At 46.3% G+C, this 23,852-nt stretch overlaps 1 protein-coding gene across 1 annotated transcript in view; it reads right to left on the reverse strand.

Annotated features, from left to right (window-relative positions):
• Window positions 1-510: 510 nt before the first annotated feature.
• ADRA1D (adrenoceptor alpha 1D) overlaps window positions 511-23,852 on the reverse strand; it is a 51,793-nt gene continuing 28,451 nt past the window's right edge. Inside the window, exon 2 of the mRNA XM_054825490.1 lies at window positions 511-4,960. Within this exon, the coding sequence (XP_054681465.1) occupies window positions 4,392-4,960 (569 nt within the window). The 3' untranslated portion in view covers window positions 511-4,391. The remainder of the gene's footprint in view (window positions 4,961-23,852) is intronic.

Genomic DNA, 23,852 nt, shown 5'->3' on the forward strand with positions numbered 1-23,852 from the left:
AAATGCTATTTCCATTTCACCACGGGTAGTGGTTTTGTGAGTGAGGTTGAAATTTTAACTTTGGAAGAAAAACGATTTTTTCCCAGAGAAATCTTCAATGAGCTGAATTTTCAGTTTTCATTAAAAAACCCTACTCTGATAGACATTCTTTCACCAGAGCTTGTTCCTGATGACTAACTTCACTACAACTTTCCCTCCGCCTGTCCTTCTTCACACCCATAGGTCATGGCTGCATCTAGATTCCTCCTGCTCCGGGGAGCATCTGAGAGAAGACATGGCTGGTGCAACCCCTGCATCCCTGCATAGAACAAAGCTGAGAGTGTCCTCTTCTGACTTGTTTTTATAATAAATTCTTGCATGTGGGAACGATTATCCTTGTGAAATTACAAAAAAGTCTTTGAGAAAAAACAATGGCTGATAATTTGCAGGTTTTTCTTCCTCCTTCTCTCATCCCCTACAACCCCTGTTTTAAAAATCAGACACAGCAACAATTCACAGCAACGTTTTAGACTGGTTTGTGCATGTATTTGGTACAAACAAAACAAAAATATGTGCATTCTGTTTCATAGAGCTTACATCAATCCGACAGAACTTGAATCACAAAACAGAAATACTCTGGCTAATAAATACATCTGGGGATGAAAAATAAAAATCTATACATAAAAAATTCCAATGTCTGCTAAAGAAAATGTACACTTATATACACGCTGTAAACAATAGTAACGCAACCCAACTGCAGTCCAGCTCAGGCTGGCAGGCACCTTCCTTCCCCCTTAAATAGGACTCGTGAGAGTCTACTGACATAAAAGCTGCTGTTCACCATCCTGCACACTCGGTTCATTGAAGCAGCAAGGTCTGACAATGCAATAGTCACATAAAGCCAGCACGATGAGGTGAGAGTTGCGGGACAACCAAGGTACAGGTGCTTTGGGAAATTGCCAGCTTGGCAGATTTGGAGAAACGGGGCCATACCCTCAGCTGGTCACACCCTTGTGGGTCCAGAGAAGTCAGTGGGATCAGACCAAATTCACCTCCTGAAGATTTGAGCCTGTTTTTCCAAACTTGGGAGAGCTTGGAGATTAAGGGAATCAGAGGGAAATGCTCAATTTTAGATAGGTCATATTTCATACAACATTGTGCTTCCTCCCCTGCCAGCAAAGACAGCTCTATCTACTTTAGATGAAGCTCACCATGAACAGCCTCAGAGGCCAGTCCTGCATTGTGTCTTCTGATGCAAGATGCTAAATGAAAAGGGGGGCCCTGGCTTAGGTGAGAAACAAGCATTTTGCCTAAATGTAGCACAGCAGAGCTCAAGGCTTTTCTACAGCACCTTCTAGGGTATCTCTGAGGGACTGATCAAATGCAGGCACAGCTGCAATGGAGGAAAGTAAATGAGCCAGAGTTCGGGCTTATGTGTGCTTAAACAGACTTTATCCTCATTTTCTCCCTTGTAGGTCTGTAAAGAATTGGGATGGCAAGGCAGTAAAACCCCTAGAATAATCTTTCTTTCCCTTCTAGATGCTTTTAAGGGGCTGGGGGTTATAAAAGTAAGTATTTTGAAATTGGAAAAAAGAAAGAAGTATATTTAAAAGATTAGGGAGAAGTCTAGGCAATGATTTCAACTCATTCTTGGGAATGAAAGTGCTTGCCAGCAATTGCTAAAAGCCCCTGCAAAGTCTCCATTTATAGGAGAACATCTGCCATTTTGGAGATGACATTTATATATAAATGTAGTAAAGTGTGTATGTGTATCTGTATGGTCATGGATGCACACGTTACCATGTGCTATGGATCTCTGGATGTGGAGAGACACCAGATAAATCTGCTCCTGAGCATCAGAGAGCATTTAATGGCAAATGCCCATCTTCCCCTTGAGTAGACTTTCACTTCTGATGATATCTGTATCAGGTCATCCTAAACTGTGCCCCCAAATCGCTTACATTATGCACTTGCAATGGTTAGACCTGCAAAGCAATGTCACCAGAACAGGGGCCAAAAATGCAGATCTGGGTGAATTTAGTCCCTCCGAGAGTAGCACGTGTGCACACGCATCCCGTGAGGTGGGCAGAAGGTAAGAGGATTAATCCTTTCACCTTGACCTTCCAGGCATCTCTGCTCTTCAGCGACTGCCCTCTCCCTGATGCATTCTATGCTACGTCCCCGTGCCAGCAGTGTGCTCTTCCATCAGGAGCCCCAAAATGCTCAGGAGGCCAGCGCCAGCTGCAGTCCTTACACTGCACAATGACTTTCTGTGTCACCCCACCATCACTGTAGGGTCTCACTTCCCTTGAAGGCCACAGAAACGCAGGAAAAAAAGATGCATTTCCCTACAGTGGTTCCCATGGTGTATTGGGCCCTTGCTGAACCTCTCAAGCTGGTAACCTCTTGCTGATTTTGCAGACACTTGTCGCCTGTGAAAATACAGACAGTAATGAGTCTCGGTTCAGTGTAAGTGCAGTGCTGCCCACGTGCCTTGGTGGGATTTGCTGCTGGGAGGAAAATATTTGGACAAGATCTGCAGGTCTTTGTGCAGTAATTTGTCCAGTTCAGAATCTTGCACTGAGTAAAGGGCAGAAGGGTGTTAAGGGTGTTGAGATAGGACCAACTCCAGAGATCATGTCTCCATATGCATTATACAAAAAAGTAAAAAATAAAAGAAGTCCAATTTTTCCTCTGTTTTGATTTCCTTTAAAGCAAATGAACAGCAGAAAGAAAGGTGACATTCTCTTTGATTTGTCTAGGAGTCTTTCATTTCCTTTGAAAGCCACCCTTAAGAGGATTAGCTAGACGTGCTGTAGGCACATCCATGAAAGACTCTTGATGGGTTTGGGGGACATTCAGTGTCATGTTTCCACCCTTCTACTTCACGTTCCTGTTCTTTATTCACCTGGCTTGAGACACTGAGCCTCAGATCCAGACTTCGCCTCTATCACCTACGTGTCTCATGCCTCTGTCCGCGGCTAAATCTAATGATATGTCTTTGTGGTTCATTGACTGCCTGAAATTTGATAAAACGAGTGCCTGAAATACATGGCCAAGCAGAGTTTGGGCGACCATTTTTCTGAGTTGCAAAGCACGATTTGTGTGAGCCTGGCCAAGGCGGGTCTGTCAATGTGTCCAACCTCCATGTGGTCCCAGAGGAGGCCATAGTGCCCTCCTGAGAGGACCTCACACTCTGGGGCTATGAGAAGGGCAAAAAACCCCTTTATCAACATTGCTTTTGACCATGCTAGTGGACATAACCAAAGGCAATTGTTGATAGCCACCAAAGGCCTTGATATATCAGGCATATGGGAAGCCACTTGGGAGAAGAGTCATGGGCATGACCCTGACTGAGGAGAAGATGTATCTACAGGAGGGATCTCCAACTGCACATCAGCTCCTTTTTAGCTTTGACCCTATGGCCCCAAACTTTGCCATCCCACCTTTCCTGAGTCACAGCACAGGTTGAGTGTGGACCTGAGCGAAGCCCCTAGGATGCATCTTTATTCCATGTTGTTTGAGAGAGACAACAAGAGCAAGAAAAGGAGAGGAAAAGGTCAAGGATGACCAACACCAAAAGGAGTTGCTTTCTCTCTTTATCACAGAGGGATGCACACTAGAGCAAGGTGGGTTGCAAGTATTTCACTGGAAAACAAAATGAGAAATGCATCACAGGTTGGACTTAGAGAGGAGAGACCCACACATCCATTGGCGTTAGCGTATACATCTGTACTGCTCTTCTGGCCTAAAATGAGGTTACACGGAAGGGGCAAAGCTGTGGTCGCTGCAGACATGATGGCTGAGAGCCAGGATCCTCCCACCCTGCTTGGGAATACCACAGTCTGCTCACCCTCCAAAGCAAAGGCACGGCTAGAGGTCCTGTCCAGCCCTGTAGACCTACAAGCTTACAACCCATTATCTAATGGATCAGCTGCCAGCTACTGCTCAGCAGCGTCCTTTCTGGGTGCTGCCTCTGGATGGAAACATGATCACATGTACTAAGGCAGGGTTGGCATCTTTTGGGGATTGATCTTGCTGTTAGATTTTGTGGTGGTGTTTTTAAGGCAAAGGAGACATCCTGTTTTCCCTTAATTGCACAGCTTCCTTCAAAGTCAAAGATAACCATCCACTGGAGGAAACAGCTCTTGTTCTAAGGCCATATCCACCCCACATCTTCCCCTCCTGCTGAGGCTCATTAAAATGGGATATGCCATTGGCTCTTATTTGAGGAACCCATAATCCCAGAGAATGGGCTGACCTCCATGTGGGGGATGCTTGTATAACCTTTGGGCCACTGCATTTTACACCCGATCGCTGCTTCCAGTCTGCCTGACAGACCCACAGATGGTATCCCTTCATGTTTCTGCTAGATACATCTAAAGAAACAATTGACAGCTGTCCTAGTGGCTTCAAATATCTGTTTCTCGCAGCCCACAGCAGTCTGTTAAATCATAGGTTTGATAGTCAATGGCTTCCGCAAAGTCATGAGGGATCCCAATAGAGACAGACTCCACCTCTGTTTTGTAGGTGGCTGTCACCCCCGCTTTGCTGGAGCCACCCCGGATTTTGTTAGAAAGGCTGTTCATCTTCTCCTTCAGCTGGGTGGATGCTGGTTTCTGGAAAGGAGTGAGCATTTTCCAGCCCTTGAAGCTGAGTGTTCGCCTCTTACTGGCTCTCTCTTGCAAGGAGGAGTTAAATATGAACGAGCTGTTCAGGGTGCTAATCCTGGGCCTCATGTCCGTCTCAGAGTCTTGCACTGAGCTGTTCATGGAGGCCCCTCGCCAGTGGTGGTCGTAGATGCGCCAGATGGGCCGTCTTCTCCGGTGGCATTGGCACTTCAGCAGCCTAATGAAAGCTCGCTTGAACTCTTTGCTGGAGCAAGGGTAGATGATGGGATTCACGCAGCTGTTGAAGTATCCCAGCCAGAAGATGACCTTGAAGACCATTTCGGAGGGCTTCAGAGATGGGAAGAAAGAACCTTGGAAGAGATTATAAGAAATATGGTTAGAGGAAAGGTATGGCAGCGCAGGGTAGGAAGGGTGGTGGTCAGCCCAGTCTGAAGAGGCAAGACCTGCAGAAAAGGCTGAAGGTGTGATTCTGCTATTAGGTCCTTGGCTAGCAATGCTGTTGCCACCAGAGTGAAGATCTGGCCACTGCAGGACAGCAAGGCATCTACCCTAAAGTGATAATAATGGATAATACTATATCTTTGGCAGAACCTAGCTCCCACTGCGGAAGGGCTCCTAGCAATGGACTCAGCCCCCTCAAATGCAGCTGTGAGCCATCATGGCAAGCCCACACAGCTTGGACAGATGCTGTTAATTGTTGCAGCAGCTACACGAGCATGAGGGGTGGCGGGGGATGGAGGATTTTTCTCACAACTGTCTCCAGACCACCACCCAGCTAACCCCCCCCAGTCCAGCATGCACTATGTTTTGAAGGGGATCCACTCCAGAGGATAGACTGCTGCAGGACCCAAGAGCCCTATGGTCAAACCTGTTTCCTTCACTGTGAGTTCAGACATCCTGCTCTGAATTAATGCAGGAGACTTGCACCCAAGAGGTATCTTCCATATCTGGGGGCCAGGCTGCTTTCTGAGACCCTATAGCAGAAGCTGAGGGCATAATTTGGGGGAACAGGTTCAGTAGTCCCCATGCTTGCCTGGTTTATCAACACAAGGCAGCCAGGCCCTGTCCCATTCCAGATCAGACAGAGAAAATTGTTGCTTGGCTGGTTTGCAGGGATCAGTTCTTGGTTCCTGTCTCTCCCTACGTGTTGCACTGCACAGTTCACCACTGCAACATAAAAGGTCTTCTACAGCCCTGTCACCTGCACTGATGGAAGAGCAGCAACCCTTCACGTCCTACACTCATGTATTTTGGGTCACCAACGCCACACACCCTCTGTTCAAATCTTGCAGTGATGCTAAGGTGGACTCTTAAAGTGGGCTCAGATCATATCCACCACCCCAAGCTTGTACCTGTTACTTGAATACTATTTTGTTCACTCCAACTCCTATTTATGCTTTTGTGCTGCGGGTTCCCCGTGGTTTTCTTGGTGAAAAAGCTGGAGATTTTTTCTGCAGCCAGAAGATGTCAGTGTTGCTTCCACATGGCCCCATCACTTTGCATTCCCCACTCAGATCTGAAATAACTTTCTGACTCAGCCTTAATTTCTTTTAATTTTAGCTCTGAATGACAAATCATGCCACCATGTGACTGAGCGTTAATTTGTATTTTAGTAAATAACATTAGCTCTGGATATCATTATTATTTTCCCTGTGCTCAAAAGCCTGGTGTCAAAACAGGTGCCAGGAGCCAGAAATTTGGGACTGACACTACATAAAAGCTCCTCAAGCTGTTTTCTGGGGAAAAAACATCATCCAGGAAACCCAGAGCACTGGTTCCAGCAAAGCTTTCTTACACCCATCCCTAAGAAGTCCAGAAATTCCAGCCAGACTCAGCATTAGGTATGTGGGCTACTCCATCATGGGGACGTGGGAGAATAAAAACAGATCTCAGCATTTTCTGATGGTTAGGCAGGGAAAGCACAGACGCAGCCATGCAGCTTAAATATCTGCCGAAGGCCAACCCGAGTCGTGGGGCTGGGGTACACGCTGGCTGTCAATACGTGCTGAAGGAGGCATGGAATAAGGACAATAAGCAGGATTGACATCTCTGCTGGGAAGACCTGGGGCCTTCATGGAGCTAATGGCATTTGCAATTTAATGAGCAACCACTTGCAGTTTAATGAGCAGCCACTGGTGTTGTAGTCCGTGGCTTTGAACCATGGGCACCGGGGTTAGGGGTGGTTTTTTATTAAAGGGGTTTATTCCTTCTAGGACAATGGTGAGCTTTATAGGTTGGTGCTAGGCTGCTTGAATGACCACATTCATTTCTAACCACAGCAGAAACATCACCCCTGGGTGTTTAGCCAGGAGCTTTTAAATACCTCGGTGGTGCTGAGGATAGTCCCCCTTTGCATTGCACGTAGCATCTCCTCCGTTCTCCATCTGACCATGGCTTTGAGCCTTCCCCCTTTCTTGCACTGCCCCCAACCCACCACCCTGGACCTGTAGGCACCATCCAATGCTTTGGGCAATGTGGACCAGCAGTGGGTTTCCAAGCCTGGCATCAATTTTCCTCTCCTCAGCCTCAGGTTTGGCAATATTGGCTGGGTCTGTTTTCCTGCCCAGATTCCTCTCCACTGTCTCCCCCATCCCTACATCCTGCCCGGGGACCAGCCTCCTCCCAGAGCCCTGTGCTCTCTGCAAGGGGATCCCTGGCTCTCAACCCTTAGACGTTGCGTTGTCCCAGCATGACCCTGCCATAGCTCAGTGTGAACATTTGGGTCTAATACAGGTGAAGGAGCTCATTAAGCATGTAACCCTGCTCATACCCTTGGTGGTGAGAGGTTCCGTGCCTCAGTTTCCCCACCAGATAATGGGGCTAATTACCATAATGTCTTTCACAGTGTTGTTGTGAACCCCGTCTGCAGTGCGCGCTGGGTTCTCAGAGGAGCTGCAGCTTTATGTAGCATTTTTTAACTTTAAGAGAGAGGAAAAGAAAACAAAAAGCTATGGTAACAAAGCAAATAAAAGAAGGGTCTCTTTAGAAATGAGACTAGTAATTACTGCTTGAGCCAGGCTACTTGAGAGATTGGTGCTCGCTTAAACAGCCTGATGGCTGTTAAAATAATAATTTATATCTAGTGTTCACTGCACAATGCAGTTTCGGTACTACACACTTTGTTTTTTGCATCCAGATAAAAAATACAAACTGAAAAGAAAATAAAGCTATGAATTCCCTGAATTTCAACTTTGGCTGGTTTTCACCCGCTAGAACCTTGTGTACATCTGAAGACAAGGGGCTCATTACCATCCTCATTACCATGCAAATAAGCGTGCCCCTTGCAAGAGACGTGTACTGAGTGCATCCATAGTTTCCTCATTTGATCAGACTGGGATGAACAGAACTAGGCAGGGAGTTCCCAGAACAGGTCCTTGGCTGGTAACTTTGTACTTGCTGGAGCATCACACGCTCTTGATAGGCACTGGGAGGCTGCACGTGAGGAAGAGTTGCAAGGTCTTATTTAGGGAATGAGTAAAGTATGAGAGAAATTACTTTCATACACACAAATATGCAACAACATTTTGAGAGTGGGAGGGTTTTTGAACTGGGCTTTGTAGCAGTTACTGTGCAGAAGCATGAAAGTTGTTAAGATGCCTGGGAGACAGTACTGAGTAATGGACACTTGAAGAGCTCAGGAAACACGGTAGGATACTTCCAAGTTCCAGAAATAGAAAATGGGAGTAAAACATCAGGTATAGCAACACAGACTGATGCACCAGCACTTTAGCCTAATATCTCAGTGTAAGAGCACTTTTTGATGATCTGGGCCCAAAAGCATAAAAGCCAGAATGGGTCAATATCAAAGAAAGAACAGGTAGCCTGAGTGTTGTAGGCCTTGTGTCACAGTACAAGTTTGTGAAACCTGGTCTTGTTTCAAAGAGGAACTGTTCCTACTCGCTCAAAATCAGCCCTCTGGACACCTCTCTCGGGCATCCAGCTCAATACGTCATGGCAAAGCTTGGTGTACTTTCCAAGGGGGGGAGGTGCTGACATCCACCTTGGGGACATCCTCCCGTCGGGTGGTCTTTGTGTGGTGAGCACTGACATTGTGTGCAGTATGTGTGCTGAGATCCAGCAACCCCCTGCCATGGGACCCCAGAGCCCTCACAGGGAGAGGACAATGGAGACTTGGCTTGCCCTTGGTCTGCTTGAATGGGACTGCTGCTTTTGAGGTAGTGCTCCAAGCAGGGAAGCGTCCATCCAACCTAACCAAATCCCCATGTGAAACAGACAGCCTGGAGAGTAGGGACAGACCTCTGAGGTGCTCCTTCTTCACCCTGACTGCCTACCCAGTGATGCCCACTCTCCTGATGGGCGGAGGATCCTGGTTATATCTCAGTGTAGGATGCTCCCAGGTAGGGTGGGATGCAGAGCCTTGTCCTTCATACTTTCCACTGCCTTGTTGAGAAGGCTCCATGTTGACTTATGGAGATCCTGCTGAGGACTTTGTCTTCTCCTAATAAATAAAAATTTTAGAATAATAATACTGCTGGGGGGCTTGAAAGTCCTTTTGGGGTTTTGTTCCTTTCAGCATTTTATAAAAGGTCAGTCCACATGTTGCGGAGTCTGCATTCTAGTGATAGAGCTGGGTCTGAGCAAGGCCTGCAGGTCCTGTTGTAACCCTAGATAATTGTCTTCAGGATCATTAAGAAATTAAGAAAGCTGCAGGTGAGCTCAGAGGAAGCTACCCCTACCATGCAAAGTGACTGGACTCAGTCTAAACATGATCTGAAGATTGAATTTCATTTTTTTGGTGGTGCAAAAGTTGACCCAATATGGTATGAACTCTGAAGTGAAAGCAAAAGAGTAATTTATTTCATGTTCTTACAGCATGTGTGTATGTGTGTTTGTGCAGGACATCCATATGTGTTTGTATGCTCTGTGTGTGGTTTTTTTTTTTCCTAGGTAATATCTCCCTGCTCATATCTGGGGAAAAAACAGCCAGGTACAAATCTCTGAAGGCATGGGCATGCTCCCCAATGCTGTGACACTCTGTGTTGGGTGGCTAGTGGATGTAATCTCCCCTCCACATATCCAAACACACATCTCATTTTTTTTAGTTTGATTGAGCTAGCACAATCTCATGATCTTTCCTTGTCTGCACTTTTCCACCCTGCCCTCCCCATGACTCACTCGAAGGTGATATCACTGGATTGTTTGGAGAGTTGTTGGTCCCAGTGTTCAGTGCTCAAAAAAATAAAGCAAAACAAGAAAAAAGACAAATGCACAAATGAAAATGGACCCAGTCCAATCTAAATGCTGGCCCCGGCTCCCAGTACGCAGTCAGAATCTGTGAGCAGGCTTGCTTTCTGCTGCAGCTGGCAAGGGCATCTTTGTTTTAAAAGGTCCCTGCTTTGCAGCGTGTCCTGAATAGTCCATGGCACAAAAACGCTGCAGACGTGATAGCAGGTGGTTAAAACAAAGTCATGCCCCAGTGCCGTCCCACCATGAACGGGAAATGCAAGGACCAGCAGGATTGTTCATGCTGACAAGGGCCCTTACTCTTTCTTGGTGTGGGCTTTGTGTGAGGAATGACCCTGGATGAAAATAACTTATGGAGAGCTGGACCTTGCAGGTGTTGGTGGAATGCCATGCAGAAGGTAAATAGGGTGCTACTATTCACTGCCTTTACCAATACAAGGAGCATCACGGGAGATGGAGACTAGTGGGTGATAGGTTAAAAGCAAAGAACAGGAGACAATTCATCTCACAGCATGTTGCTTAGCTGTGGACATCTCTGCAGCAGGAGGCTGTGGATGCTAAAAAATGATTAGCCAAACTCATGGAAAAGAAAAAAATCTACCAAGGCTCAAACCATTCTCTTCCTGAGTTAGGAAGATCCAGAAATCCATAAATAAGATTAGGCCCATGGTGGGGACGTGACCTATCACCTAAACTTCTCCTGAACGTTGCCTCAAAGGTCAAGAGGGGTCTGAGAACTCCCTCAGGATGTGTCAGAGCAGCAAGTCAAGAGAATTGCAGCTAGTATAGAAAAACCCCAGTGCAGGAGGTACCATAGCTGCCAAAGCTCACTGTGGCCAAAGAAAGAGTCAAAGTCTCTTCCTTATTTTATTTTTGGCTCTCACAAACTATATTAATTAAATCTGGTCCAAAGCAATCATGAGCTGCCACTTTCTGCTCATTACCTAGCTTACATCCCTCCTTGCCAGCTCCTTCTTGGGCCCCCATGATGGATAACGTCCCTGATGAGGCTGCCAAGCTATGGGAGAACGGGCTGGATATCGGCAAGGATTTCTGCCTATATGCGGGACTGGGAGTCTCAGCTTCTGACCAGCCTTTCCCGACCTTCCCCTCCACCACCTTCCCCTTGACCACCTCTGCTGGGCGTCTGTAGGTGTTTCAGGGTCCCTAGAGGGTTAACACCTCCTTGCAGCTGGTGGAGTGATGGGGGAGTTCACTGCCCTCCTACGACGGATCCAAGAGCTGCTTGGCGTAGGGAGGAGGACAGCATGTTCGCAGTGACTCCGGCGTTTTCCCTGGAGGACGATGGCTTTGGGATATCGGGTGGAATTCCTCAGGCCTGTGAGCCTTCCAGCTGACCGCATAAACACTGTCACAGATAAGCAACAGCTTCTGTCACGCCAACGAAAACCCCAGTGAGCTGTCTGCGTGCCTCTCTGTGTGTAGGCATGACTGCTTGCTCCAACTTCTGCACCCTGAGCTGACCAGGAAGAAAAGCAGGGAGAAGCCACCCCTCCCCTGCCTATTGCTGACCTTCTTGGCAGCATTGTGTTGTCCCCAGTTGATGGCTGGAGAGGCCTTCCCGGAGAGGCCCTAGCAATGCCAAAGCCCATGGTTGGGTGTGCGTATCTGGCCTGTGAGGTCCCCATGGGGAGGCAAGGCAGCCTGTGGTGTGCTGGGGCTCAGGGAAGCACGGTTTAGGCTTGGGGTGGTGGGGAGGTTGTAAAGGCAGGAGAGGCCAGCCTGGGGGGGTTGAGGACTCTGGAAAGCACTGACACTCTCAAGCAGGATCTCAAATTTGAGGAGTGAGTGCTGTTTGCCTGTCAGCGAGAGAAGGAAAATGCAGCAGAGCCTTGTTCTGATAATTGACTGTTCTAATTCACAGTGCCCAAACCTGTCCCCTAACCTCTAGGCAGTATGGTCCTAGTGATGTCTCCAAAGTTTTTCTCTAAGTTGCAGCACATCAGTAGGACATTGGCTGAAATTGCCCTGCATTCCCCTCAGAGCTCACATCAAGGCTTTTCTCAAAGTAATCCCATCAATCTGGACCACTGATGGGAGTCATTGCCATTAGGATGTTTCCAAGGCATCAAATTTCCTGAAAATTGTGGGTATCTTCTGTGAGTCACCTAACTGAATTTAGGTATCTGAGCAGGTCCCTGGGCTCCTTTTACAGTCAATGGTTTAGTCAGGAGACTCTGTGCAGAGGAGGCAGTGATATGTCTCATCCTAAAGCATAAGCCTGTACAGCAGGTGGATCACACAAGGTCTCAGATATGGACCCAGACTCCTGGCTCATGGACATCCAAGGTTACTTCTGATGGATCTCACCCATAATGTCATTGGCATCTGATGGTCTCCTCCTCTCTTAGGAGGATTCTCCAAAACCTCCCATGCATTAGTTTCTCTCCTGTGCAGGACAGGACTTTCATCACTGAAAGAATTTCACCAGCGAGCCTCCCATAGCGGTGAAGGATGGCAAAGTGAAGAGCCACACAGGTACATCTACACTGTTACCTAACAGAAAGCTAATGAGTAATTTCAAGTGTTCAAGTCCTAATTTGCTTAGCATGGTCCAGCTAGACCTCTTCAGACAAATTTGCTCCAGAGACCATTCCCAAAAGGCCATAAGGACTTGACTATGCAGTCCTCTAATATTGTCCTAGCAGGCTCTGCACCCTTAATTGCCTCCATATGCCCTCCTGCCACATCACAGTGCATACAATGCAAAGCATATGTTTCAGACTGAAGATCCACTCTGGTGGGCTGCCACACAACATCTCTTGCTCTTCCAGAGATTCAAAACTCCCACAAGAGAGTTATGTCACGGGACCACTGGGGCATTGCACGGGGCCCAGGAGAGGCTTTGGGCCAGGTGCTATAAAGTGCTCCAGTCTGCTCTACAACCCTTGCTTGGGGGGGCTTGGGACCATGATCTGTTTTTTTTATTATTATTATTGTTATTAATAATTTTTACTTTTTTTTTTTTTTTTTTTAGCAGAATAGATAACCCTTTTTAGTTAGCTTGGTTCCTGAGAAAGTTGTAGCTAAACTTGTCACTTGCTAGATACCTGTGTGACAGGCAAGGGGGCCCAAAGAAGATCCAATATGCCAAGTTGCTTGTTTTCCTTCATTCAGGGACACGCAGCTGAAAGCAGCACCAGAAAATCCCCAGAAAGCCATCACATTCCTTGCAATCTCCTTCCAAGGACCTGGATGTGCCAAGCTAGCACTATGCACTAAGTTTCATTGCCCTGAACTGAATATACTGCCTTCCATCTTTCACTAGGGATCTATAAAGAAGAAAGTCGTGCTCAAGATAATAAAAGAATAATTAAGAGATTGTGTTCTGCCACTGCACAAGGGTTGATGGATAGATATATGGAGCTCTGGGTCTGTAGAAGGGCTGAGAAAGGACTCCCTTGTTTTCCAACTCTGTAGCCCTGTGGCATGATGACAAAACCATCCTTTTGAGGAATGTATGTCAGCAGGAGAGGATTGAGAGCTTTTCCTCTGCTTCTTGATTTTTAACAGGAGCTCTGTGGACCCTACTCAGGCAGGATCAGGCAGAGGAAGGGGAGAGAGATTTTGAAACCACGCCTGGGCTTGGATGCTGCAAACCAAGCTCACTCTGTAACAAAGCCTTTAAAATGGTTAAGGCAATGCTTTCATGAGGGAATGAAGAGCAGGACCAAACATCTCCTTTACATGTTGTGGAAGGCAATGTTAGCCCATCAGCTTTCTCACATCTGTGGTGAAGCCAGGACTTGGGCTCTGTCTGAGGACTGCTGCTGACTATTAATCCTGGGCCACCTGATGAGCTCATCATCATGAGTTCTTTGCTTGCTCTGTGGTGAACACCATGGCTGGTTTGGCATTGAAAGGGGACTGTACAGAGGGCCTGACAGCCCCAAGTTTGGTCTGAGACATTGTCCTTTCCATGCCCTCAAACCAAGCTGTCCATTAACTCACCTCAACAATGTCCTGCCCAGGAGTAGCCTTTTTAGCTGCATGGTTCATCCTCTAAGAAGGGGTGGGCTGTAGATTCAGGGCCACAGGCAATGCTGAACACAGCAGGGTCAGTAGGAAGACAGGCTTTGAAACTGAGTCACGAAATTAAAAAGAAGACAAAGATGTAGGCTTTTTTTCACCTGGCTTCTAGTATAGACTCCCTTAAAGGCAATATTTTTCCAGTTTCTTATGCTTGGGAAAGACATATGTGTATCTAACTGCCTACTCTTTAATGGTTCACAGATAATAGCCTGACTCCAGCCCCAAAGGGGACTTTAAAACAAACTTTAAAATCATGAGACTCAGCAAAAAGACAGAAATAAAATTAGGAAAAAAAAAAGTCTGGAAGATTTGCCAATCTGGCAAATCCAAAGTGAGATATCAGGAAGGTTCTTATTTGCCAGATGCAAATGAAGAAAAAAAAGTCTCCTGAGAGGAGGAAAAGGTCAGGGTAACTGAGTTGCATGTCAAGAGCTCTTGTCTTGCTGTCTGAGCAGGAAGAAGACTGGAATCCGCGTGCTGATCTTAGAGTGAGCATGGCACAGACCACACTGAGATTCTTGCCTGGATGGTTAAACAGAGGAAATAGGCTTGGGGTGGTCTTTGAAAAGAAAATTTCCATCTGGCTCAGGATCTGAATGAACATAATGGCCATGCGGGGTTGCTAGGTTCCCTCCAGGGCAATGCAAAAATCAGCGTGTCATTCAAGAGAGGAGCACTCCCGCGGCTCTCCATTAAGCAAATGTGGGAGCATCCTGAGCGTGAAGGTCTTGCTGCATCTGCGCCTGGGAGTCTCTTCTCTGCATGACGGCATCTCGGGCACACTTCTGGGTAACGCAGCCAGTACGGCCAGCCCTCGGGGAAGGGAAGCATTTATGGACAAGCTGACTGGCTGCCATCTGTAGCAGGAGTAAGCCGTAGGTAGAATGTGTCATGGGAAAATATCCAACCATAGGCATAGGTTGTAAATAATAATAATAATAATAAGCAAAGATACTGCTTATTCAAGCCCTGTGACTCTGACAGCATGATGGCAAACCGCGTAAGTTCTCAGCCATGGATAACTTTGTCCTTAACTAATGGCTTGCATAATGATCTCTTTTGGTGACCGTTACTCTTTGCAGTAGGAGGCTATGTCCTGAGCTTCCTGATGCTTGCATTGCTGTCTCACTGGTGTGACTTGGTTCATTAAACATTGGAGGCTAGCGCCATTTTAGACATATTTTTAGACCAGATGTATCTTGGTCTACTACTTAGGAAATATTTCATGACCTTGTTAAATGTTCCTTTCATGGACTACTCTAAAAAAATCAACAAGAACTTCATGATCATCAGCATTACTATTTAGAGAGATGAAAATATTGTAAATAGAGGGCAGAGGTCTTAATTAAATACATACTGAACTAAGAATAATCCCCAACTACCCAGGAAGAGAGGTACCAAAAAGGACTCTGGAGAGTCAGTTGAAGGTTCACCACAATAATCTACTTGAGAAAACCCTAGGTATTATGATGAGAGAAGCAATGACAAACTTCCCAGCAAGGTGGGTAAGTTAGTAGAAGCACTGCTGTGACTTAGCCTTGTGATAACTCCTTTGACACATCTATTTCATGAAATGTCATCAAAGCTTTTTTTGCAAGAAGATAGCGAAAATATTTCTTCAGCCCTTGCCACAAAGAGCTCTCTGCTTCTGTATCTATAAATAGTGAATGGACATAGCACAGGGCTTTAGACCAGTGGTTCTCCAACTTCTCTGAACTAAAAGCTGTTAATTCTCATAATTTTTTGCAGACTGGCTGGCTCCTTTATACTCTGGTTTTCTGTGAACCATTTACCAAGCCTTCATGGACCATCAGGATCTGGGGACCATAGTTTGGGAACCACTGTTCTAGACTACTGGTTCTTGCATTTATTGGCAGACACAATGGCAATTTGCGGTGAGCACTCCAACTGGCTGCTTCTGTGCAACTCCTTTTAATAGCTTCCTTAAACCCCTCTTCACAAGCAACTGCTGTTCCTCTGTGGCTACTGCAAACAGAAGCCTGGCTTCAACTCACCTCCAAGATAAAACGTCCCTTTCTATCAAGCTGTCTCCTCCACTCTGGTCAGAAAAATTGAGAATGTGTGTTTTTTCCAACTACAGAGCAAGCTTGGGAAATCCTGTAGGAAAGGAGTGGAGGGGAATGATTCTCAAGCAAGTCATCCAAGTCTTGGAAAAACCACTGTGTTTGCTGGGTCGGACCCAAGACTACTCTTTGTTTTTCCAACTCAGAAGTTCTTTTCTCTGCACTTGGTTTTCTAAGAATGTGAACTCACCCGCCCCATCCTGTTTACAAGCTCGTAAATATGTAGATCTGATTTGGCTGTGGGGTAGGCCTTGGAAGGGCTGATCCTGCTGGGAACACATGGCATTTTGTGTACAGTGAGCCCAGATCTGAGCTGCACAAAAGAAAAAGGCAATTTTTCATTGGGCCCAACCCAGGAAAAAATTCGCCCCAAGACTAGAATGCGTGAGTCCTGACTTTAATTTATAGCGCGGGGTGAGCAGAACACACCTTGGGTGGGTGAGCATCACCAGGACCCAAACAGAGATAAGACCATTGATCTAGAAGGATGCTACAGTGGAAGGTTTACTTAAGCTGATTGCTGGCAATGCTGGTGGCCCCAAGTCAGGAGAACTTTCTAGTGGCGGGACGCCAGCGTTTGGAAAACACGCTATCAAGGGAGGTGTGGGAGCTTCCTCAGCGCGTTTCCACCGTGCCGGTCCCAAGGACATTCTGTTTATATCAGAATTGGGCAGACAGCACGTCACCGGCCGTGGAGCCTGGCACCACAGCACTCGCAGCCTGTACCCCCCTCCCAGCATCGCCGACTGAAGGATGCTGAACAGCATCCTCCAGAGAGCTGCACCGCCGGACCCAGGCGCTGTGACGTCGCAGAGGAAAGGGTGGGGAAGAAAGGATGGGGGAGGTTGATATTTTCAGCTCTGATGAAAAATCGGGACTGGCTTTGCAGGCTCAGGAGGGGCTGATTCAAGACCAGTCAGCCAACTTCTTGTTTCTTTTCAGGCTTGGAGGGGAAAATCCTCCAACGCCTGCCCTGTTTCCGCACCCAGCTCCAAGGCACAGCTCTTCTGGCATTCGCTTGCATGGAAAAATCTGCAGAGTTTCTCATGGCTTGCCTTTCTTTCTTTCTTTTTTCTTTTTTTTTTTTTTTTGTTTGTTTGATTGGTTGTTTTTTCGGTGACAAGAAGGGAAACAAACAAACAAAAAATCATATTTCCTTCTTTTCTCTCAATCTGGAATTATTCAGGGTAGATAGCAAAGCGTTGCTTTTTCTCGCCCCAGCCCTGAAAGCCAGCTTTCAGTTGATATCAAGCTCTAAACACATTGCCCTTCAAAAAGACATGTATCCCCCCCTCTCAGAAAACAATGGGTCAGTGTAACAGAGCTCCAAAAATATAACAGGAATGGTGAGATAACAACATCCTCATTGCTCCCAACAGTTCCCGAAGCCCTTCACTTGAAGGGATAAAGTGTCCTGTTCAATGCCGCATCGGTTGGCTGTGAAGGATCACTCTTCGTCATTTTCCCCGTCTCCACAGGGAGGGTCATGTCATCTGTCAGATGCAACCAGCTGTACATGTCTTATCTGGTTATTCAATGGCAATGCATTTAAGCCATATCTCTGAGGGCGAAGAGTGACAGGATAAGGGACCAGATTTCGACCCGGGGGCACCCAGGCTGTTAGCATGGACCCTGGCATTACTTTGGCATGGACACGGTGCAGTGGCACATAGCTAACAAATTGACCCCGGTGTCTTTTATTTGGTAGCATCGGTGTGATTGGGGGACCACACTTTGTGCTAGGTGCTGTACAAACACAGAGTGGTGGGAAAACCGGTTTCTGAAGGCGGTGTTTGCTACCCTATACTGAGCAGAGGTTTCCTGCATGCCCACAGCATACACAAGGTTCATACCCCAGGATTTGTGACCCAACAATACGTCTGGCAGTGTGGATCGGAGTAACTGCATGGGTTCTATCATCAAGGGAGGAGAGAGCTTGTGAGTCCCGGACTAGAGCAGTCTCCAGCAGAGCCAGTGGCATGATATAACCACACACAGTGGTGTCAGGACCTGTCAGTGGGAAGGGGTGACAAGCCCAGAAAACCCAGACTATTGCTAATTCTTGTTACCTGAGCAATCCACCTGGATGTCATGGCTGAATAGAAAGCAAAATGACATGAGAGGCAAAAAATGGGTATCTGATTGTCTTCAAGACAGAGCTGAGCCTGGGACAAGCACAAAGAGATGCTGGGAAGGACCAAGAAATGTAGCAGCAGACTAACAATCAAATCATGGTGGTTTTGTTTCAGCTTTACAGCCACACGGAGTTTTAAGGAGACATTTCAGGAGCGAGAATGCAAGAAACTTGCTGCATTGCCTGGTTTAAATGCCTGCACAGGGCAACGGGATCTCTGCTGAGAAGAGATGAGTGTCTCAAAGTGCCTCATTACGGTGATGAGGCTCATTCTCCACTGACGTGCTTCCTGCTCCATTGCTGCCCTATCTCTATTTCTTTTTTAATCTCTAATCCTGAAGGGAAAGGATGCAAATTTGCATTCAATTTTCATGGCAATTTGAGTACCTCCCATGAGATATCTGCCTGTCTCTCTCGCCTTTTCATTAGATAAACAAGACTTTTTGCCTCCTGTGCTCTTCACTCACTGCTCAGAAGTAATAGCCATGGGATCTTGGGTGCAATCCCTGTCTTGATGTGGCCTTGACTCCTAATTAACTTTTGCATATGCTAATTTTGCATATTCACTTCTTGTTGCAGGGAAGTGACCCTAAGTGGACTTTCCACCCCTTCTTAGGAAAGTGCTGCTTTTGAGAAGAGCCCCTGTCAAGACTAGTGTCATCCCGGGTAATTATTATCTCCTCTACTTCCATCTTCACCAGGTAGTTTCTGACTTGCCACCTCCTTCTTAAGAGACTTTGATGGGCCCTTATGTCAAGGGAACAAAAAAACATGCTTTGTAAAATGTGCTTGTGCTCTTCCACCAACAGTGTTGTCTAAAGGTGGGGAGTCTGGGGGTCCAACGGGGGGCTCTCAGTGGGTCCCCAGGATACCTCAGTCAGTAGGTCTGCAAACAGAGGTGGTCTGTCTTGTCTTGTGCAACGAATCTATGGCTGGGTAGAGAGACTCTACATTTGCTGTGAGACAGAACTCAACTTCCCTACAATGCAGATCACAAATTGCCTCCAGATATTAAAAAAGCTGAAAAAAGCAATTTTTCTGGCAACTGAAACCATCTGTCTCAGAAAACACTAGTGATATATTTCTTCAAGGCTATCAAATTGTTTGTACCTAGAGACAAGTATCTTGTAATACTGGGTGAAGCTAACACATCTGATGATCCCTAACAAAAATGTTATGACACAGATTTTAAAGGCAGCTACACATTGAACTCTCATTAAACTCATGGGTATCACGCATGAAAATATCTTCTGAATGTATGGGTTCCCAGTGTCAATCCCAGTGTTGCAAATCTTAACTATACTGTCAGTTCTGGATCAGCATTTATGCCCGTCCTGAATAGTAGCACATTTTGATGAAATGGTTCTTTAGAGGAATATCATAGAATCACAGAATCATTTAGGTTGGAAAAGACCCTTAAGATCATCATCTCTAACTGTTAAGTTAACACTGCCAAGTCCACCACTAAAACATGTCCCTAAGTGCCATGTCTACATGTCTTTTACATACCCCTAGAGATATCTTTCCTTCTAGTAACAGTTGATGACTTGCTCTTACAGCTACCTCTCTCACAGAAAGGCTGCCAAGGCTGTGGGTGAAAAGGCATGTGTGATCCACCTAGCAGTAGCGTTCCACAGAGCGTTAGTAATAATAACACAAGCTCAGATCATAAAAAAGGTAAGAACAGGAACAGATGAACCAGACCAAGGAAGACTGAAAAATGGAGGCTGCTCATATGGAAAATCATGTCCCATTTCAGTGCCCACAGTGCAGAAAAGAAGCCAATGAGACAGAAAATGCTCTGAGGAGCTCTACAAGACAACACAAAGGTCTGGAAAACTGACTTAGAGTATGAAATTAAAGGATCTTGATCTATTGGCATTATCCAAGAGAAATTGAAGTGACTTGCTCATGCATTGCAGTGAAATATAGGGGAAGCTGTTTCTGATAGCAAACATATCTTTAATCTAGCCAAGAATGCTAGAAAAATTTAATGGCTTGAAGTTATAGCTAGATAAATTTTCCCTGGAAAGAAAGCAATCATTTTTAATAGCAAGGATATAAAGCAACTGGAAAAAGCATAACTAGAGACATGGGTTCCACTATTTGCAGTCCTGAGTTAATGCTGAGTGTCTTTCTAAGGATAAAACTGCTTTTGAGTAATGGGGGAGTTTTAGAAATTATTGAACAAGGTGCTTAGGGTTATAGTCATCTGTAAATCACAGCAGATATTCAGAGCAGTTCCTTCTAGCCTTGCAAACTATGACTACGATTAGCAAACTCTATTCCAAAATGTGGTGGATCCTGAATATAGAAGACTTGTAAAAATCATCATGTCACAGAGGGTCTGCAGACACAATAAGTGCAAGAACTGTTTGGGAAACAGTTGATCTGTTCCAGAAACTGCTTTAATTGAAAATAGCAGTGGACCTTTATTCCCTGCTGCAAGATATTTCCCCGGGTTTGACACACGTACGCTGTGATGTCTACATTTCTATGCATTTGCTCTTAATTAGAGGGACTGACAATGAGTCAAGCATCTGTGTCAAGGGGTTTAATGGAGTATAATGAAGGTTTTGCTTGTTGGGGATCATGTCAACATTTAATTAATTACAATGAGCTACAATGTTGGTATCTGAGACCAGTTAGTCTCTCCGCACTCTCACATCCAGAGCTAATATCCTTTGGTGTGCTAGTAATTACCCAGAGCAAACAAAGCTGGGAATAAATAAGCACCGCAGAGGGCTTTCTGGGTCCTTCCTCTCAAAGCAAGCTGTTGCTTCTTGCTGGCAGTGATGGCAAGGTCTGCGGGGACCTGTGGATGCTGTGAGTGGAGACCTGAGACAGCCATGAACAGTCGTTCAGGTCCCAGCAGCACTAAAGCTGCATTTTTCGTGCTGCTGAAGAAATCAATGCATGATGTGCTAATACTGCTTTGCAGAGGACAGCTGGTGGGAGCAGCCTGGGGCATCCTTGTGCTGTGCTGCTTGCTGCCTGCCTGCCTGCCCTGCCTTGTCTCTGTGGGGCCCGCAGCCCACCTGGGACTGGTTCTAAAGACCCCCAAAGGAGCTGGAAAAGCAGATGTATTCATGTAAAAGTCCATGAAAAAGAGCTTTGCTAATAACAACCCCTTTCTCCTGACCTGTGAGCTTTCCCCTCTCAGCCCAGCAGAAAATGTATAATCAAGAGAAGAAAAAAACCCCAAACAACCAAAATGGCTTATTAAAAAAATATCGCCCTTCTCCTTCCTAGACCTAGTGTTTTCTCTGGGGGGATCATCCTAAGGCCCCCATCAAATATCCCCTGCTCCCTGTCAGGGCAAGCAAACGGTCTCTCTCCTGTGCTTTTCTCTCGGCGGTTGCGTCTCACTCTTGCAGGGACAGGTGCCAAAGGACACACGCTCGTTCCTGGCCATGCCCAAATGAGGAAAATCAAACCCGGGGCAGTCCTGCCTGCAAACACTTGGCAAGCTCTGCCAGTTGCTCAGTGGCACTGAGTCCTGCACAGCATCAGCACTAGGAGTTGGGAGGCTTTGCGTCCCGGCTCCCATCACCCTGCATTGCTTCTTCTCTCTGTGGTGGGTAGGTGACTGCCTTGTTTCTCCATTTCCCCTGATTTCTCTCCCTAAGATGTTTCCACCTTATTTCCTTGGCTCATTGCTAAGGTTTCCACCTGATTTCCTTGGCTATCCTGTTCAATGCTGGCTGCCTGTGGCCTTTTCCTTTGCCATGCCCCTGCCACCCATAAGGAGTGAGGTAGACATCTGCTGAGAGCCTCAGAAATGGTTAGCCATGGCAGAAACCAGACCAACTAGTCAAGATAAGACACAGGGACAAAAGCATGTGATGGGATAGCATCACAGCCGCTCTCATATTTTCCCAGGAATATACTGGTTTCCCTCAAGGACAATGCCTCAGCCCCATGAAGATAGGTCAGGGAGACAGCAAGGAAGTTGTCCTCAAATGTCTCTCAGGGTGAGTGCATCTGTCCCTTGCATGCCTGCCCATGTAGAGCTGTGCAAAAGAAGGTTGTTACTGTGGCTTTTTTCACCTTAGTTGAGTCCTTTGACTCCACATGTGAAATACCTTGTAGGAGATACAGGCTTTCTCATAAAAAGATCTCAAATCGCATCACTATAGCATTTGGGATATTTTATCCTTCCTGCAGGTGTGAGTCTTCAGTAATCACCACCCTACTTCTGCGTTTGAGAGGTCCCCTTACCTCCTGCTGGCCCAGAGGAGATGGGGCTGTTCTCCTCAGTGACTTGGGGTGAATGTCACCCAGACCTCTCGCTGCAAAGTGCTGAGGGAAATCCTTGAGGGATGGTACTTTCAAAACCTGACTGCTCTTCTGGGTCAGATTGGGCAGCTAAAGCTGGTCCACTTTCTAAAATGAAATGAATATTAAGAAAATAATAAAACAAAAAAAATCTCTGATGGATTGGCCAGGATGCTTTTTGGGATATAGAAGTGATAGGCTGAAAGCCTGAATGTGAATGTGGAAGAGTAGTGGCTGGGACCTGAGACTCATGTCCCTAGGAAGCACGTCAGCATAAGACTATGAGAGAAAGGGATGGCTTTTTTTCAGCAAATATCTTGAAAACCACTGCAGGCCAACAAACATCTTCTCCTCAGTGCTAGATCTCCAGCTGGAGCTACAGTGCTGGACTTGTCCTGGATGGCTAGAAAGGGAGGATACACAAGGCTATGAAAAATCACACTTGTGTCTCAACATTCCTTGTTTCTAGGAGTCAGATCTGCAGGTCCACCTGGGACTTCAGATCTCTCTCTCACCACCGTGCCTGATTTTTGGGAGGAGCAGACTTGTGCTGAGGAGCCAGCTGCAGCTCTAAGAGGCTTTGCAGAGCCTGTCCTGGCCTTGTGTCTCTACTGACTGCCAAGCAATCACTGCTGATGAGTGCCTTAATAAATACGGCTTATTCCAAGTGTACCTTGGATGCTAGCTGTTGGGCTAAGCCTGATGGCACAGAGAGTGACCTCCTGGCATTTGTCTCTAGAGGAAAGCAGATAAATCCCCTGATCCCAGCTCTTCCAACACTGTGTATGCCAACGGATGCTATCTCCCAATTATGCATCAGGCCACGTAGCATCACTCAGATGCCCTGGTCTTTTCAGCATATGTGTCTGACTTCCAGAGTGCATGACCCAAGATAGCAGGGAATGGGACAGTAATTACTGTTTGCAGCCAGACAACTCCTTTGCTGTTTAAAAAAAAATAATTGCTTTTCTAACTGAACCAAGCACTTACTTAAAATCTTGATGTGTGTTTGTGAGGGTGGGTTTGTTGGGGTATGAGTATGAAGAAAAAGGTGTTTGGGCTGCCATTCCTGTATATGGGGCCCAAAACAGAGAGAGTATATGAGGCTTGGCACTTCTGCCTTCAACCTTGGATATCGGGAGGTGAGCCCTTCCCTAGCACCCCTGAGCATTTTTGGATCCTCCCATTACACTTGGAAAGCCCAAATCACTGCACTCCACAGATGAATTTTCCATTAAAGTAGGTCTTATTTAGTTCCAAAACTGCACACAGCCATGTGGCTGCCCAATGTCTAATTTCTAGGGTTAAGTCTTTTCAAGTGTATTTTTTTTTCCTACCGTCCTCCAAGCTTGAATGCTCAGATTAGCTCCGCTGTGCTTGCCCTGGTCTGATAACCTGTTTAATACCTCTTAGAAGTAACTACAAAACATCAATACACTGTCATTACTAATACCATTAAGTCCATGTCTGAGCAGAAAAGAAGGAGCT

Source organism: Grus americana, chromosome 4, assembly GCF_028858705.1.
Source record: "Grus americana isolate bGruAme1 chromosome 4, bGruAme1.mat, whole genome shotgun sequence".
NCBI classification, from domain to species: domain Eukaryota; kingdom Metazoa; phylum Chordata; class Aves; order Gruiformes; family Gruidae; genus Grus; species Grus americana.